Source organism: Anoplopoma fimbria, chromosome 4, assembly GCF_027596085.1.
Source record: "Anoplopoma fimbria isolate UVic2021 breed Golden Eagle Sablefish chromosome 4, Afim_UVic_2022, whole genome shotgun sequence".
NCBI classification, from domain to species: domain Eukaryota; kingdom Metazoa; phylum Chordata; class Actinopteri; order Perciformes; family Anoplopomatidae; genus Anoplopoma; species Anoplopoma fimbria.
In genome coordinates this window covers 15,448,451-15,464,971 of record NC_072452.1, presented here as the reverse complement: position 1 = coordinate 15,464,971, position 16,521 = coordinate 15,448,451, and the positions used below count along the sequence as shown (strand labels likewise).

At 39.1% G+C, this 16,521-nt stretch overlaps 1 protein-coding gene across 2 annotated transcripts in view; it reads left to right on the top strand.

Moving 5' to 3' along the window:
* Positions 1-16,521, top strand: part of macrod1 (mono-ADP ribosylhydrolase 1) — a 99,559-nt gene that overhangs the window by 76,929 nt on the left and 6,109 nt on the right. For both annotated transcript variants that reach the window (XM_054597490.1, XM_054597489.1), the window contains exons 6-8: positions 8,574-8,695; positions 10,971-11,001; positions 12,973-13,046. In XM_054597490.1, the coding sequence (XP_054453465.1) occupies positions 8,574-8,695; positions 10,971-11,001; positions 12,973-13,046 (227 nt within the window). The remainder of the gene's footprint in view (positions 1-8,573; positions 8,696-10,970; positions 11,002-12,972; positions 13,047-16,521) is intronic.

The window sequence follows — 16,521 nt, the reverse complement described above, 5'->3', positions numbered from 1 at the left end:
TTGGAAAAAAATGCTTGTGCTTGTTATGTGCAAAATCAGCATGAAGAAGCTGGTCTGTTAAGTGTCTCCCTCATTAATCAACAAATAGAGCCAGAAACTGAAAAACAACACAGGAAAAAGGCTGAAGTACTGATGGGAGGATATAGGCCATTGTGGTCTATATAACTTATATAAAATGGCTTGGTATTTATCTAAATAAAACCTATTGAAGGTATTTATGCTCTACCATCAAACCTATCCAAACCATAGAATGTATATAAGAAATGGATGTAGTCACCATGACTTCACCCATTGTTTTGTGGAGTACAGTATCTTGGTTTTAGACAGTCACTATCTTCACCATTGGCAACCAGTAGTGACATGAGAGGGTGGAGCTAAGTACAACCAAACGCTTAACAAGACATTTTAGCCAACCAAAATGTTACAATTAACTTTCATGAACTGAAAACACACAGTGAAAGGGTTAAAGTTCTCAGACCAAAACACAGACAACTCCCAGATGGGACAGGGTAACCACACCCTAAAGCATACTCCGCTTTATTGTCTATTTGACTCTAAATGGGACCATTATTTACTAAATGAACATCATGCTGTAGTAAAGAATACTTGAAACGAGCGACTCATACCATAAACTTGTGTATACAATCTCTGATGGAGGTAATAAATATAGTGAGAAATAGGATAATTTTATCGTAGACTTGTATACATCAGACTTCTTTTTGCAACAAGACCTTTAGGTTGCCTTCTGATCTCAAATGTAAGCAAAAGTTACTCTATGTTCTTCTTTTTTTATTTGTCAAATAACTATACGTTTCCATTGGCACGTGGGGACATTTTATTATACTTATATTCAAGCTACAACATTTTTCTGAGAATACAACTTGGTTATGATGGTATTTTGCCTTTTACTTTATGTACAACGCCAGGTCCACATACAGACTTTGTTTTCGGTTTTTGGTGTGGAAGACTTCGCTGCACAGAGCCCCAACATCTTGTGGATAACCTTTCAAATCATATTAATGCTAACATTTGTGATGATGTCTTCAACAATCGGATGTGGATATAATGTTTTTAGTGTACACAGTTTACATTTTACATTCACCGAGAGAGAATTTAAATTAAATCCCTCACTTGTTATCAAACCCAAACAACAGCCTCATCTAATCACACTGGGCGATTGTGTTTGCATCATTTTGAATATACACACACGCACACACACTCTCAGAAGACACACACCCACTTTCTCCATTAACACTGCTCCTCACACACGTTCCATGACACACTGTTCAACACACTCTCTCCTTCACACATAAATCCCTCACACATCCTAACATGCTCTGCTAGCTTTCCATCTCCCCATCGAGCTCCCCCCGTCTCCTTCCTCTTCTCCTCCCTCCCTCTCTCTCTCTCTGTGTTTCAGGGTAATGTGAGCCAGCAACCGTAACACTGGGGTGGGGAGGTGGAGGAGGAGGAAGGGGTAGTGTTGATGTATGGTGGAACTAAAGCAACCTGCCGATCGATAATGTAAACAGGAGCGAAGAGAGGCGGTAAATAAGGCCGACTCCTGACAGAACTGTCTACCTCAGGTGACGGAGAGAGAGGAGAAGTAGGGGAGAGGGGGTGAGAGGAATATATAATAGAGGGAGGGAGGGAGGGAGAGAGAGAGAGGAGGATGCAGGGGATAATGGAGGGATGAGAGAGACAAGGTAGGAGAGGGAGGGACAAATGGGGTTTGAAAAAGAGAAAAAAGGGAGGAATGATGGGAGGATGAAATGGAAGGAGAGAGGAAGGAATAAGTGACGGAGGGATGGAGGAGAGGGCAATGAGGCGAGAGGAGAGGTGGGATGGCTGGATGAGGTAATGGTGAAGGAGGGAGGCAGGGAGAGGCGTGACGACAAAGGACTAAGGGAGGGAAACAAAAAGATTGAGATAGAAGAGAGATGGATGGAGGCGAAAAGAGATGGAGAGACAGAGGGGAGGAAATATGATGGAGAGGGAGGAAACAGCAGTGAACAGATAATTGGGTTCGCAATGAGGAACAATTACCAATCATAGATTACAATTCGTCTTCAGCAGAAACACTGCCTGTACTTTTTTATGTGTGCGTGTGTATTTGAAACAGTGTAGCAGTGACATTTAACAGATGAAATGTAGATGAATGACCACCAAGTGACCCACCGTTGAACCGCACCAGCACAACACACACAGTACTGCACATACACACATTCAAAAACACACACACGACTGAGTTGTGAACCTGGCCCTGGTTGATGCATCGGCATGGCTGAGCGATTTCTTCACTCTGGGCTACTTGACTACTGGAGTCGTTCAGACTGAGTGGAGAGTAAACACACACGTGACAACATAAACAATCCCACACTGTTGTGTCATGATGAATTGAACTGTACTCATTTTGAATTTGTACTGTCCTTAAACGTGTTCCTTCATGCGTTTCTGCATGTTTGACCACCGTAATTAAGCCCATGTTTCTGTGAGTGTTCCAATCCGTCTATGCTGCTATTTAAAGAGCGGCTTCCTCATACACTATAAATAAAATTGTTGCTGCTAACCAAGTGGTGAATCACAATAGTGATTCATCCTATAGCCAGTTCTTGGAGCTCTTAAATTTGCAGTATTAAACCAGTGTTTTGTTTCCTGATGTGACAGTATAACACAGGGTTTTCTTCAGTTTTGTACAAATTGCAACATTAAGCTGTCTTTTTAAAGTACGCGGACGCCCTGATGTTTAAGCCAGTGCCTGTACTGAGCTGACTATTATCATCAGAATATTTCACTTAAGATCAAGCTTAAAACAACCTGATGAACATCAAGTAGGGGCCAGGTGATAATTCAGGATTATCCTTTGTTGAATTTCAGATGAATTATACAGTTATGATATGATCTACGAATTCCTTTTGTCTAAATTAATAATTCTTAGCAAGCTTAATTAAAAACTAACAAAATTCAATTGTGTTTTAGAGTGGAAACAATTAGTAAATTAATCAGCTCAAAATGCCAAAAGCTCACTGTTCTCAGCCTCTCAAATGAATCTTTTATTGTTATAAAATTAGGATTTTGGATTGTTGGTCAAATACATCATAGAATTTGTAGAAGTCACCTTAAGCTTTTGGTAAATCGAGGAACTTGCACTTTAATCCATAATGAAAATAAAGCCATAATGTAGAAACGGTATACTAATGTACATTGTTATCGGTGCAAGAGAAAGAAAAAAATGTCTGATGTTGCGGCTCTTGACATCTAATAGGGCTGCAGCTCATTGAGAAGAGGGTCTGGAGGAGGATTTACATAGTTGGAGCACCGGCATAGACACTGAGCTCAGATTTGGAAGATATGTGGACTGAGAGGAGAGTGTGGTGGGAGAGACGGAGTCATTAGGGTGAGAGTGATCCTCCCACTATAGATTACAGATGTTTGTGTGAATTAGCCCTATGCGACTTCAAGGAGGATCATTAATGCTGAGAAGCCTTAATCAAGTTTCGACACTGGCACTCACACTCTAGTTCGTTGCATTAATACAGTCTAAAACATATGGACAACTTTCGTGAGGCAAATTTGGGGAAAAATCTATATAATAAAATGGATATTGATCCCCACTTCCATGCAATATGATGGAAATGACATAACATAAACCTTTGATAATCTATGCTATAGGAGAATATTAGTGTCAAGTAGCCATGTCGATGTATAAACGGGCTTTGATTGCAGCTCTTATTATTCTTTCTGTGTGGGTTCATGCACTCAGACTAAGTGATTTCTCAGAGGCTGCACTCTTTTTCATCAGCGAGCAGTTTGAAGAAGGACTGTCACGGCACACGGACCAGTTCCTTTCAATCTACATCTGTGGATTCCACTTTAAGCAGCACCAGTCCTTGGTGCACACTTTCATCCACACATTCCTGGTCTTAGGGGGACGCAGAGGCATCACAGCATTTAGTTTTTGATAAGTTTCCATTGGTGTAAAGCTCCTCGTCTCCAGTTTAATGACTGCAGGAGGAGTCTTTTCTGCTGAAAGTGCTTCTTTATCCAGAAGAGCAGGAGAAAGGCAAATATTATGGGACAAACGCACAGAGAATTTCTGCGGTACCATCCCGCTCGGTGCAGTGTTTTTATTGTCTTTCAGCGTATTGTTTTGGTTTTACGATCCTTACTGATTAGGTTTACTCTCACACTCTCATCAGTGCTATTTTCAAATGCAGCAGGAAGCTGTTTTCAGAAAAAAGCTCTAGAAACCCCACTTATACTAGCTAGTGAACATTGTGTCTGCTGGCTATGTGTGTTTTTTAAGATATTTGCCATAGCAGCTTTATCAGGTGATATTATGTCAATGTTGCATTTATAACAGCACGCAAATGGCCAAAACAAGTCAGTTAATGTAGCTTTAATAATTAAAATGGTCTGCATAATGTTCATTTTAATGTTTAATGTGTATGCAAAGGAACATTTTAGCAGGCACATTTTTTAACAAAACTAAACGAGCAAAAGTAATTTAAAGTGTAACTCCACACTAGATATTCAAAGGAGGAAAACATAACTGCATTTGACTTTATGGGTTATGGGTCATGTCTCTTGCGAATGCATAACAATTTGAAAATAAACTCTGTCCTTGTACAAACACTACAGCATTATGAAACATTTATACAACACGTACACAGAGGAACTTTTTTAAGCAGTTGACTTAACTTTATCATTCTCTGATTGTATTTTGAATATAACAATATTACAACAACATACTACAAAATAATGAAGCAGGTTTTTTTTATATCAAACCTATATCAAAGACTGTTATGTGTAAAATCTGTATTGCATGTTATCAAAATGTTTCCTACCACACTCAAAAGGTTTTAAATTGAAACGTAAACTAGGTTTCCTCTTAACCAAGAGTTTCCTCTCTCTCAGCTTTGTATGAAATAGGCCTTGTTATTAAGAAAAAACACATTTTTGACATTCCACTTTCTTGGTGTAATAAGCAGATCCTGCATCGCTAACCAATATCCTTTATTGATTGTGGTTAGATGGCACAATTACCTTGTCAGTTGATACAGCTACAACAAATTCTAACAACAAACAAGCCTGTAAAAGGAGTTGGGGAATTGGACACAAGAACACATTTCATGCCTCTGTTGTGAATTTCTGCTTTTGAAATAAGATCACCAGATCATATTTCAAAAAATCCCAAACACTGTGTTATATCTTTCTGACTAATGGCCTCCTATCCTCCGAGGGCTGGATTAAAGAGCTTCTTCTGGGCTTCTTCCGGGCTGCGGAGTCTGCGGCTTATTAACTCTCTCTCTCTCTGTGTGTGTGTGTGTGTGTGTGTGTGTGTGTGTGTGTGTGTGTGTGTGTGTGTGTGTGTGTGTGTGTGTGTGTGTGTGTGTGTGTGTGTGTGTGTGTGTGTGTGTGTGTGTGTGTGTGTGTGTGTGTGTGTGTGTGCTGTAGTAATGTCCATTTTAATCTAATTAATCATTATGCTCATATTGTTTTGTTTTGTAAAAGAGATAAATCTGGCCCACAAGGGGGGCTGGAGACTTGTGGTAATGATACTGGTGAGATGAAATATACAGGTACATGTCAGCGTCTACAAACAACATAAAGTTAGTTATTGTAGTTTGGAGGCAATGAAAACGGCTGAGTGCTGCTGTCATCATAACTCAGTCAAATCTGAACATACAGACACAATACCCATGTTTTTAGATTTAGTGTGACTTACACTTTCCGGAATTATTATCTCAGATGACCATCGCAAGCAGTATCCCATAAATCCACTAAGAATTTATGGGAAATTAATGGAAAACAAGCGCAAATTTGCAATAGCTGCAACCACGTACGCACATGCATCCACACTTTGATGCATTCACACACAACATCACAAACACTTGACATTCATGCCATATTTCAGCTTCCAGGGCAAAAATTGTGGTCGCCAAAGAGTGGACATCATAAACCCTTGAGTATAAAAACGGACTCATTGAAATTGTTTGACAAATGTTTAAATCATTTTTATCCAAATAAAAGGAAGGTCCCTGTTCACATGTGTTTGTTTACAGGCCAGTCCTGCCCTCTAACCCTAACCCTTGGCGACAACGTTGCTGTAAAGCAGTCAAAGAGCATCTATGTATATGTTTATTTGTTTTTTCTTTTGGGGTCAATTTCACTCCATACAAAATGGTGGAGCAACTTTCGTCAAACAACTAACCAATCAACAGAGCGGGTAGACGTGCTAGTAACAGATAAAAATGCTAAGAATCACCACATTTTTAAGTTTTTCTTCAGTTTCAAAGTAATCCAGTGATAGTTGTCTGTAAATCATGGGTATTGGCTAACAGGAACAGCTAAAAGCTAATATGGCATACTTTTAAATGTGCCAAAAGCTTAACAAACACGAAAAGAAAGTTGAAGCCCACATCATAACTCACTGAATCCATGAACTTTCTGTTTACATTTCCTGAAGAATCATGGCAAATGTACTTACAAATCCTATCCTTAATTATTATTGGATCATACATCTGTGAGACCCTCACATCTCTTCAAATCTGTTATATCAGTTTGGTTCCACCATCTTCTCCATTCAGAAGTGGATACAGTGGTTACATTGTTATTGAGGTTGCGGTCTACTAATTCTTGTCTTCTTTTATCCTTATATGATGGCTGTGCAGTTTTTAGGCTCTGATTGGGCTGTTTGGTGTCAGTCAAATCTGACAACACTGCAGACTTCTCCAGTAATATCACTAAACTGGCACTTGATTCAAGACTAAAGTGTCAGAATTGATCTTTATAGAAGAAAAAAAAAAAGAGATTATTTCACCCCATTCCTTACGCTCCTAGTGAGAAGTATCAAAACTGAATTAAACGTGTCGTTGAAATGGATTTTATTGAGTGTGTGTGTGTTATGATTCGACTAGGTCTTATCACAGCGTTGGTAATCACACTGAGAGCAACACGCTGAGCCTCATCAGAACGTGTGGTATCGGCGGTGTTGGCATACAGAGGCAGGTTAAACCACATTTCTCTCTGTTCTCACTCCGCTTCTGTTTGTGAGGTCCTCTGTTTCCTTCCTCGGTTCTTCTCCGTCCTTTGCCTTTCATTCGATACACACGTTCATTTTCCATTTATTAAATCAATGAGTCCAATTGAAATATTCTTTCAGAAACCTGGGAGAAAAAAAACATTCATTAGCTTGACAGCGAAAGTATGCAGCGTTCCAGTAGCTACAAAATAGAAACACATGGAAAGATACCAATATTATTTGAATTAGAAACAGCTAAATAAATTGTATGAAGAAATGTGATTCTCAAATTGATACAGGTGTGTAGTTCTAGAAAGAGTAAAACATTTATGTGAGATTAATTTAAAATCAGCTAGTAGAGGACACAAAACATCCTCTGGCAGCCATATTGGAGGTCATCAGCTCTTGGCAGTTGCAGCTTATGATACCATTTGGTCAGGTACTTTGTGGGCTAATTGGCCAGAAACACCAAACAAACAAGCAGATTCCTTATTTTGGATCCAAATTATTGACTTCATAATTAATGACAAACGCCCACAACATTCTTTTACAGATGTCTCAGGGTTGAAAAAATGTATTAATATGAAAGCTTGAATTCAATCTGTTATTTGGCAAGAAACTGCTGAGTGAAATGTGAAAATCATGGCCCACCTATCATGCTCACAATAGAAGCCAGTTTTGATGTGAGGGTTCCTGTTTGGCTTCATGCGGGTTTTCTGTTTCCTGTCCTGAGGGGGAACAAGTTTGACTCACCTTTAACTGAGAGAATCTCTGATATTAAACAAATATATATACCAGGTGTAACAGCTGATTACATCAGTTAAAGTCTGACTGTGTCACAGGCAAACACAGAGGAAATATAATACACATCACCTCCACATTTAGTGATAACTCTGACATGACAAGAACATGGCATTAATTTACCAAACTAAAAGTAATCTCAGTCAGCCAACATACCGGTTTAATTATTGAATTTAATTATTATTAACAAACTGATCTTATATTTGTAATTAGCATGAAAAAGATCAACATTTTAGTTCTAGTCAATGGTATTGATTTTAAAATAACATCTAGTGGGAAACAGTTCAGGACTTAATATTTATATGGACTAATATACTTGTTTTAACATACTCTTATTTGTTTACCAGATTTTATTGTACATTTTTATATTTCTATTTTTAAATCATATCTTATATTTGTAATGTGTTAACTGTTCACTGTTATGTACCAATCAATCACTAGCCATGTTCCTTATATGTGTAACGTACTTGGCAATAAACAGCTTCTGATTCAGATTCTGATTCAGATTCTGATTCTGAATTTTATATGAACACCTGGGCTGAATGTTTTTCATTTGTATTTATTTTGTATTATTTTTGATAAAATACTAGTTTTAACATTGCTGCCATAATAAACACTGAATAAATGGGATGTCTGACTGGGGAGATTAAACTCAGGATGAAGTCTACTTATATTTTCCTTCTATCTTCTTATCTGTCACCCTGTAATATGAAGTGTTTCATCTTCTCATCTCTCGCTGTCTCTGTAGATGTGATCCACACCGTGGGGCCGATTGCACAAGGAGGAGTGGGAGAGGAGGAGAAGAAAGCCTTGAGGTCGTGTTACAAGAACAGCCTGACAACAGCTACCAAAAACGCTGCACGCTCTGTGGTGAGGACGGAGGGGTGATGGAAGCTGGGGATGGTTGCTAGGAAGAAACAGGAAGGTAGAGAGCAGGGATGAGGGGTTGTTTGTTTTTGCGGTGGAGAGAACAAAGGAGAGCAGAAACCTGAGCGATTAGAATAAATCAGAGAGGTTAAAGGAAGAGAACCACCGAAGACTGGGACACGAAAAAAACAAAAAAGGCAGATGAGAGCAAAGAAGGAAAAGAGAGGGACTGAGTCATGACTGTAAAAGAGAAAGATTTATCACATGTACATTTTTCAAAGGACGCTACATTCAGACTGAGATAGTCAGAGGGAGGCGAACAGGAGCTGCAGGTAAGACTGTTGAGTCTTAAAAAGGTTTTTATGATACACACCAGGCGGTGGTTTCACAACAGAATGAGGTGTTAAAATCAAAGAAAAACACCAACGCAACATGAAATAAAGTCAGAGCTACAGTAGAAGAAAGATAAATGCTGAGAATTTGTAGTTTCACTACACAAAGTAGCTTTTAAAAACACGACTTTTTTTTTACACGCAATTACAGCCTTTATTATAATTGTTTTAATTTAATTTCACAAGCCCAAAATGTGTAAATTAAAAGGCGTAACCACAAAGTCTTGATTTAATTCAAACTGTGATATAAAGTTAGTTCAAGTACATTTTCATTAGTTTAGCATAAAATCACAAGTTCGCCTTTAGTTATTTGTTTACTTCCGTTGACTTTTACGTTTACCTCTCGCCTTGAGGAACCTGTGTGTCGTGCCTGCTCTCACCCTGAGTTGCCAACTCTGCAATCTGGTGAAATGAAGAGATCTGGAGACACTGAGAGACTCCTGGCATCTGCTAGTACCACATGAATTGACAGCAGGTTAAGAATCTGCCAGATTTGATATACTTTGAAGTTTACTGGCTGCTTTTCTCAACTCCAGCGGTGTGCCATGAACCTGCCTGACATGGACCTCAATGACTTAAAGTTGTAATGCCTAAGATTCTTATACAACAAAACATTTTTTAAACTTGACATTGGCATTTTTCAGAAATAGGCATTCAGTAAATACCTCACCATTTAGCAGTTTTCATTGTTTTGGGGTAAAGTTTGACTTTTCACTCTTACTTACCTCCTCACTATGCTCCTGCTGTCTAAACTGGTCCCACGGAGGTACATTTCCGAATAAATTTTAATCCACAGTCTTCTTTCTGTTTAAAAAGCTTTCTAAGGCTGAAGCCTCATCTTAGCTTTACCTGCTAAAATTGTGAAAAATGGAATGTATCCACCAAAGTTAAAGTCTTTTAATACTTAATTACTTCTTTGCATTTCTAGACTATGTTCACTTGCTGAGATGCGTTTAAGGGATTGTAACAAAAACATGGATTCTGGTACTAAAAAGACAACTTTGGAAATTGAAATTCTTAAAGAAGAGATCTCTTTTTGGCCAGTATGCACAGGAAGAATAATGAAAGTGCTTTCAAAGTATATATAGACATGTGAGGACTAATTTGACATTTTATTTTGGCGGCTTTTTACGCCTTTATTATATAGGGAGAGTAGAGAGATGACAGGAAACAAGTGAGATGGAGATACCATTAAAGGACCCTTACAGGATAAAAAAACAACAATGAAAACAGAATTAGAACCGGGGACATTGTGAAGAATCCTTTTAAGATAAACTTTTTTTCACTCAACTGCTGAAACAAGTGACTTTTATTGTGGATTAGCCAAATTGAGCTGCAGGCTAGAGGCTCTTACTTCTCATTTTGACCACCAGTACCTCTCCAACACGTTGTCATTCAATCTAAACAACTCTGTTTACAAGTCTGTCCTGAGAATTAATCACAGTCACTTACAGCGAGATGAAAAAAAGAATAGTTTATATGATACAATGATTGTTTTCAGGTCGTGGTTTGTTAGTATGTTTTTCTATTACGTGTGTATTGTTAAACCACACCAAATTAACCGGAATGTTATAGATTATAACATTATAAACATAATAGCAATGATGGTCACCACATCCACATTTATATTACTATAACATGTCTGGTTCATGGATGAGGAAAGAAGTCCATTCACACCAGATCTCCTTAAAAAGAGAAGATTGACAGTTGGGTTTTTAGTAGTGAAAGTCTGAGAAAGAAGAAAAGCTGCCATAAAAAACAATTAGGAGAAAGACTCTGTTGAGATCCAGAAGAGAGTAATTTCTATGAGTGTGTGAGATGAAAGCAGACGGTTGTGTGATCAGGAACAGACAGTAACCACTTTGTTTGTCATCTTCACCCTGCAGGCCTTCCCCTGCATCTCCACTGGAGTCTACGGTCAGTGTCTGTGTTGATGTGTGTGTCGTCCGTGTGTGTGTTATCATCATAGCTGTACTTCATCTGTTTATGTGTTCCTCAGGGCTTTATACTCTAACAGATGATTTTTTTCCTTTGAGTGAGAGAGAAAATTTTCATCCAACCACAGTAAATCTTTGTTCCTGTGTTTATACGCTGCTCACACTGGCGGTGATGTTTTCCATCACATGCTTGTTTCCAGTATCAGTCTGTCTGTTTAACTAGAGCGCTGAGCTGCCCTGTACCACTTGTCACATTATTTCCTGCAGCCCAGAGGTGGTTCTCAGATTAAGGCCTTGGATTAAGACCGGCAGATTAAAATAGATTAGGCCAGAGATCGTGTCAGATCGACTGTAATCCCCCTCCACTCTGGCAGGAGGGAGAGTTAAAGATAGTGCTTAAACACTCCCAGAGGTGCGTTTGGGTGTGAGGGCCTGCTGTAAACACTTCTCCCCTGTTGCTTGAGAGGAAAAAGGCCAAAGTTCTGATTGACTCGGTGTGTTATCCGTGTCTTCCTCTCTGTTGCGCCTGTTTCTTGCTGCCTCTCTGTTGAGCTCGTCATCTTTTTAAGGGTACATCCAAAGATTGAGAAGGAATGAGAAACAAAAATCTCTAAATTTGAGATGGATTTAAAAGCTGTTAAAGTTACTTGTCACTGTATCAGCCAACGTTTGATGATGTTATAAAATAATTGAGGGGAGATGCCAGCAGTTCGGCCAGCCAATATTAGTTTTTGAATTATGCCTCCTTAGAGCCCGCACTTAAAAACAAATATATTTTGATTGAATTGAGCAACAATTGTGGAAGAATGTGCCCTACAAACATAAAGTATTCCTCTCAGTTTATCAAATACTGACTCATAAATACTGACACACACACACACCCTGTGGGTTTCCAGTTGAAATCAGTACACACCCACACGTGTGTTTTCTATCATTCTGGCTGATTAGACCTCATTAAAATTAAAAACACTGTGTAGAGTATTGAGATGGGACCCTTGTTAACTGTTACACAGCTGAACCGCATGCTGGGTGCAGCTCGCTCTTCGTCGATATCCGTGTGGGGTTTAGCATCCAAATGATGGATATGTTTTAGCATTAATAGGAGATGCAACTATGTTATGGCGGGTGTATCGCCCCAGAATACAGGGAGTGTCTAATTTAAAACTGTTGGATTAGAGGAACTCTAGTAAACTGCAATCAGCAACACAGAGGCCAAGCAATCGGCCCGTAGTGACCTTAAAAACATAAATCATGCTTTAGTATCCAAGAAAATATTATGTAAGAAACATTTTGGCAACTTTGCACTTGCAATCCTTAAAAAATATTTCCTCATCAAGCTGATTTAGCTTAATCTGGAAGGCATTACAATACACTCAAATCACATTTTCTGATTGAATTAGAAGTATTTAAATGTCATACTTAACAAAAGAGTGAGCCAGGTGTGATTCAAGCGTAAGCTGCGTACGCCCACACAGTCCTGAGAACAGGCCGATAAGTGAAAGCACCTGTGTAGGTGGACCTTGTTGATTCATTTAATAGATGATTATTCATCTGATGCATTAGACTATTTGCTGATGTATAGAATAATTACTGTATAATCACACAGTATGTGTTTGTTTGTGGCTGAGCAGTTTGTCCGGATGATGTATTTTTACTGCCTCTGTGTTGAGTTTCCAGCAGTGGGGGTAATTTTGTGGCACAGAAAGGTCTCGGTCGCTGAATGAATATTGAAGAAGCACAGTGTTTCTCCTCCATCTGTCTCCTCGTAACCAACAAGTGCGTTGTGTCTGAGTCTTGCCGGAATAGGCGAGTCGGGATGAGAGGAAGTAAGAATGCACAGAGTGTTACATAGTAGAAAATAAAAACAGTGCAGACGACGACCTAATGCAAACACCCAGATCTGACACTGCACCTGTCCTTGCAACTTGTCTGTATATTTCTGTTTGTGCAGGATATCCACCGGAGCAGGCGGTGCATGAGGCGTTAGCAACTGTGAGGGAGTATCTGGATGAACATCATGACAAGGTCTGTACCCGTGTGTTTGTGTCTGCATGATTGGCAATTTTTCCCTCCCATTTCCTGAAGGTATTATTCCTCTCACAGCTGTTGTGTTTGTTTTCTGGAGGGAGCACGGATAAGGGTGCATTGAGAAAACACATACATTCACGCACACAGTGACACACACACACGGACATACATTTAAACACACACTCCCAAGTTCTGGCTCTCATGCTCGTGGCCAAGTCTGCGTTTTAATTGGCTCCTTGCGGGACTAAACCCCGACAAACACAAACACACACACACACACACACACACACGAACACACGCACACATACTTTCTCTCCGGAGAAACAGCAAGCGGAGAACAGACAAAATGATGGAACAGATGACTGGAGGGGAGAGAGGGAGGGGGGAGATCGGAACAAAGAGGAAACTTTCCAATCAGTCGTTAACATGCTCTAAACTCTCCTCCCCTCTTCCTCCTTAACTCTTCAGGTCTCCTCCCAGTCTTCTTTTCAATCTCTCTTTTTGTCTCTAACCACCGCTCCCTATCACCTCCCAGAGAGGGTGTTGACGTTGTTATTGTTAGAGCCGGCGTCTCCAGAGTCTATGTAGCAATACCAGTCGACTGATGCCATCAGCCGCACAGAGCTCAGCAAAATGAATATTAAACACTTTTCACCATGGAGGACAACAGTCAACAAGACTTAAACGGCTAAATACAAGACCAGAAAGCCAAACAGCGCGCCTCTAATTTAAATTCTGTCCAGAAATAGTTCCACTGTGTGTTTTTTAAAGGGAAAATTCTGATTTACTGTGAACAAACGAGATGGTGAGACGGAGTTTATTTGCATACAGAATGTTCACCAGAGGAGGTTTAATCTTTAATTGAACCCGCTCCATTTTGTTTTTATTTACACAGTGTTTTGTTGGTCTCACTCTGGCTTGGAGAGATGGAATGTAGAAAATGAAATTGAATATTACACACCCAGTAAGACAAACAAAATGGACTCAAGACACGGGGCAATGTTCCAACACCCTGCATTAAGTGTACTGCAAATACCGTGAATCATTTATTCATAAACCACCAACTAAACTGTTGCAAGAAAGTAAAACCCTGGACAGCTCATGAGTTTTATGGATGTGAGATTTTACAAATTAGATTCACAATTGACCTGAATGTATGTTTATTACACACTTTTCTAAACAGTTTGACAAAAGTTTGACAAATAATAATAAAACCAAACAAGGCAGATAAAATGTGAATAAGGCTAACGAACATGAGCACAGAGGAAGTAAAGACAATAAAATGAACAAGATGAATATGGATAAAAACAGTATAACTAAAAGAGTTTATCAAACATTGCCAAAAGCCTTCACAAGCAGAAAATTTTTAAGACAAGTTTAAACAGAAGCTAGAGACTCGGAGTGTAGAGTTCAGTAGGCGTGGTCTACATCAGCAGATCTTGGTCTGAGAAAGTCCTGGAATTTTTTTTCAGAAAGGCTGATAAAAAATTGTTTTGTGATGTGTTGCATTGAGTTACAGAAGCCAGTGGAACGGAGGCTCCAAAGGACGAGTTTACTTTGACTCACTGTACAAGTTTTCAAGGAAAATGATAATAATTGCAACACATGTACCAATGAAATCCTAAGGGATTTTTGAAACAGTGGGTACTTGATATGTCTCCTTTAGAGGGAGACAATAGCATCTTCTCATTTATATTCTAGTTAGCAAACTGAAATGTCAGTTGTTGTAAGAGATTAGATCAGGTGTAGGTAGCTGGATAATTCCAGCCACATAGCCAGTTAAAGCTACAGTTTCATGCTGGTTTCTTTTAAATCATGACCTTTGTCAAATCAAAGGTATCTTATATGCACTTGACAGACTTTGGGGGAACACTACACAGTGGATGTGCTGGTCATGACAGAGCTTACCACTGATCCAACAAACTATTAGTTAATGTTTTGCAAACTGTTGGCCTTACAAAAAAAAGAGAAATTTGAACATATACAATTATATAACATGGGCAAACTCTAACTGCTGCTGATGATGCAACGGAAAGCTCCAGAGCAGCTACTAAATGGATCTCAGATGATTTTCGAACAGTTTGAAAATAATTGTATTTATAATTTGCGCAATGTAGACTAAAAGTTAACAAAATACAGTGTCACGTGTACATTGAATTTACTTCTTATTAAAGGAAGGTCAGTGAGGGGAAATCTGTGCAAAATGTTAAAAAAGAAACTTTGCTGCTGTCAGACTTTCTGTTTATGAAAATAGTATTTACAGGATTTAAAGGCAGTTCTAAGAGAGCCCATTACAATCACTTGATGTTATTGTTAGCTTCTCCAGGGTCCCTGTAACAATAGTATAAAAATTAGCTCCCCACTGCTACCGTTTTCTGGAGACCATTTTGCAGTTCTCCTCGCAAAGCATTTGCTTTAATTTGAATGAGGGAGGCTGAAAAAGTGGATGCAGCTCAGTGTGGAGGTTAGAGATTTCAAACCTTAGCCCAGGGGATGTAGTTACTTACCGCACATTTCCATATCTTCTCTTTTAGCCTCCATTCAAATCCTGGCGAGAGAAGGTAATTGTTCAACAAGCATTAGGCTGGAAAACACGGGCTGCAGGCTAGCAGGCTGCTGAGAGCCATGGCAGTTAAACTTCCACGCCATACAGGAAGTGATAGAAACAGCCGGGCTATAAATTGCCCCCGTTCGCCCCAAAACGGAAAAGTCTAAACCTTTGTAGAGACATTAGGGAGGTAATAATGTTTGTTAGAGGCTGAGCAGTAGGAGTACACTGTTGAGCTTATATCCCTGGAAACATCTTTTTTTACTGTAGCTACAGAAACTTTAATCATCAGGCTACATATAGCGCTGTGCTCTGTACTGTATGTCCAGCTATACAGAACATAATGTACATATTATAGACTGCAGAGATCTAAAGCACACAAGAGCACAGAACATAAAGATTGTTTATTGGTGTAAAATAGCTGCACTCACTCGGCCAGTGTCTTAATATAATTTGAAAGCTATTATCTTTATGAGTGGGTGTGTATGTTTGTGTGTGTGTATGTATGTGGATTGGAGAAACTGACAGCCTCATGCCAAAGAGGGAACACACAGTGTAACACTCAGGGACTTGCACAAAAACACATAGTTACTTATCTCTCCCTCATACACACATCCAGACAAACAAACACTTTTGCAATATAAATACTTATAGACCTACAAAGGAACTTCTACTCCCTCTAACCTCTTTTACATTACATTACATTACATTACATTACAGTCATTTAGCAGACGCTTTTATCCAAAGCGACTTACAGGAAGTGTATCAACATAGGTATTCAAGAGAACTACTAGTCACCAGAAGTCATAAGTGCATCTCCTTTCTTAAACAAGCATCTTAAAGCATAAACCAGAGCCAAAGTATAGTGCAGAGGCAAAATACTACGAAAACAATAATTGCAACAGACTAATACGAATACAATAA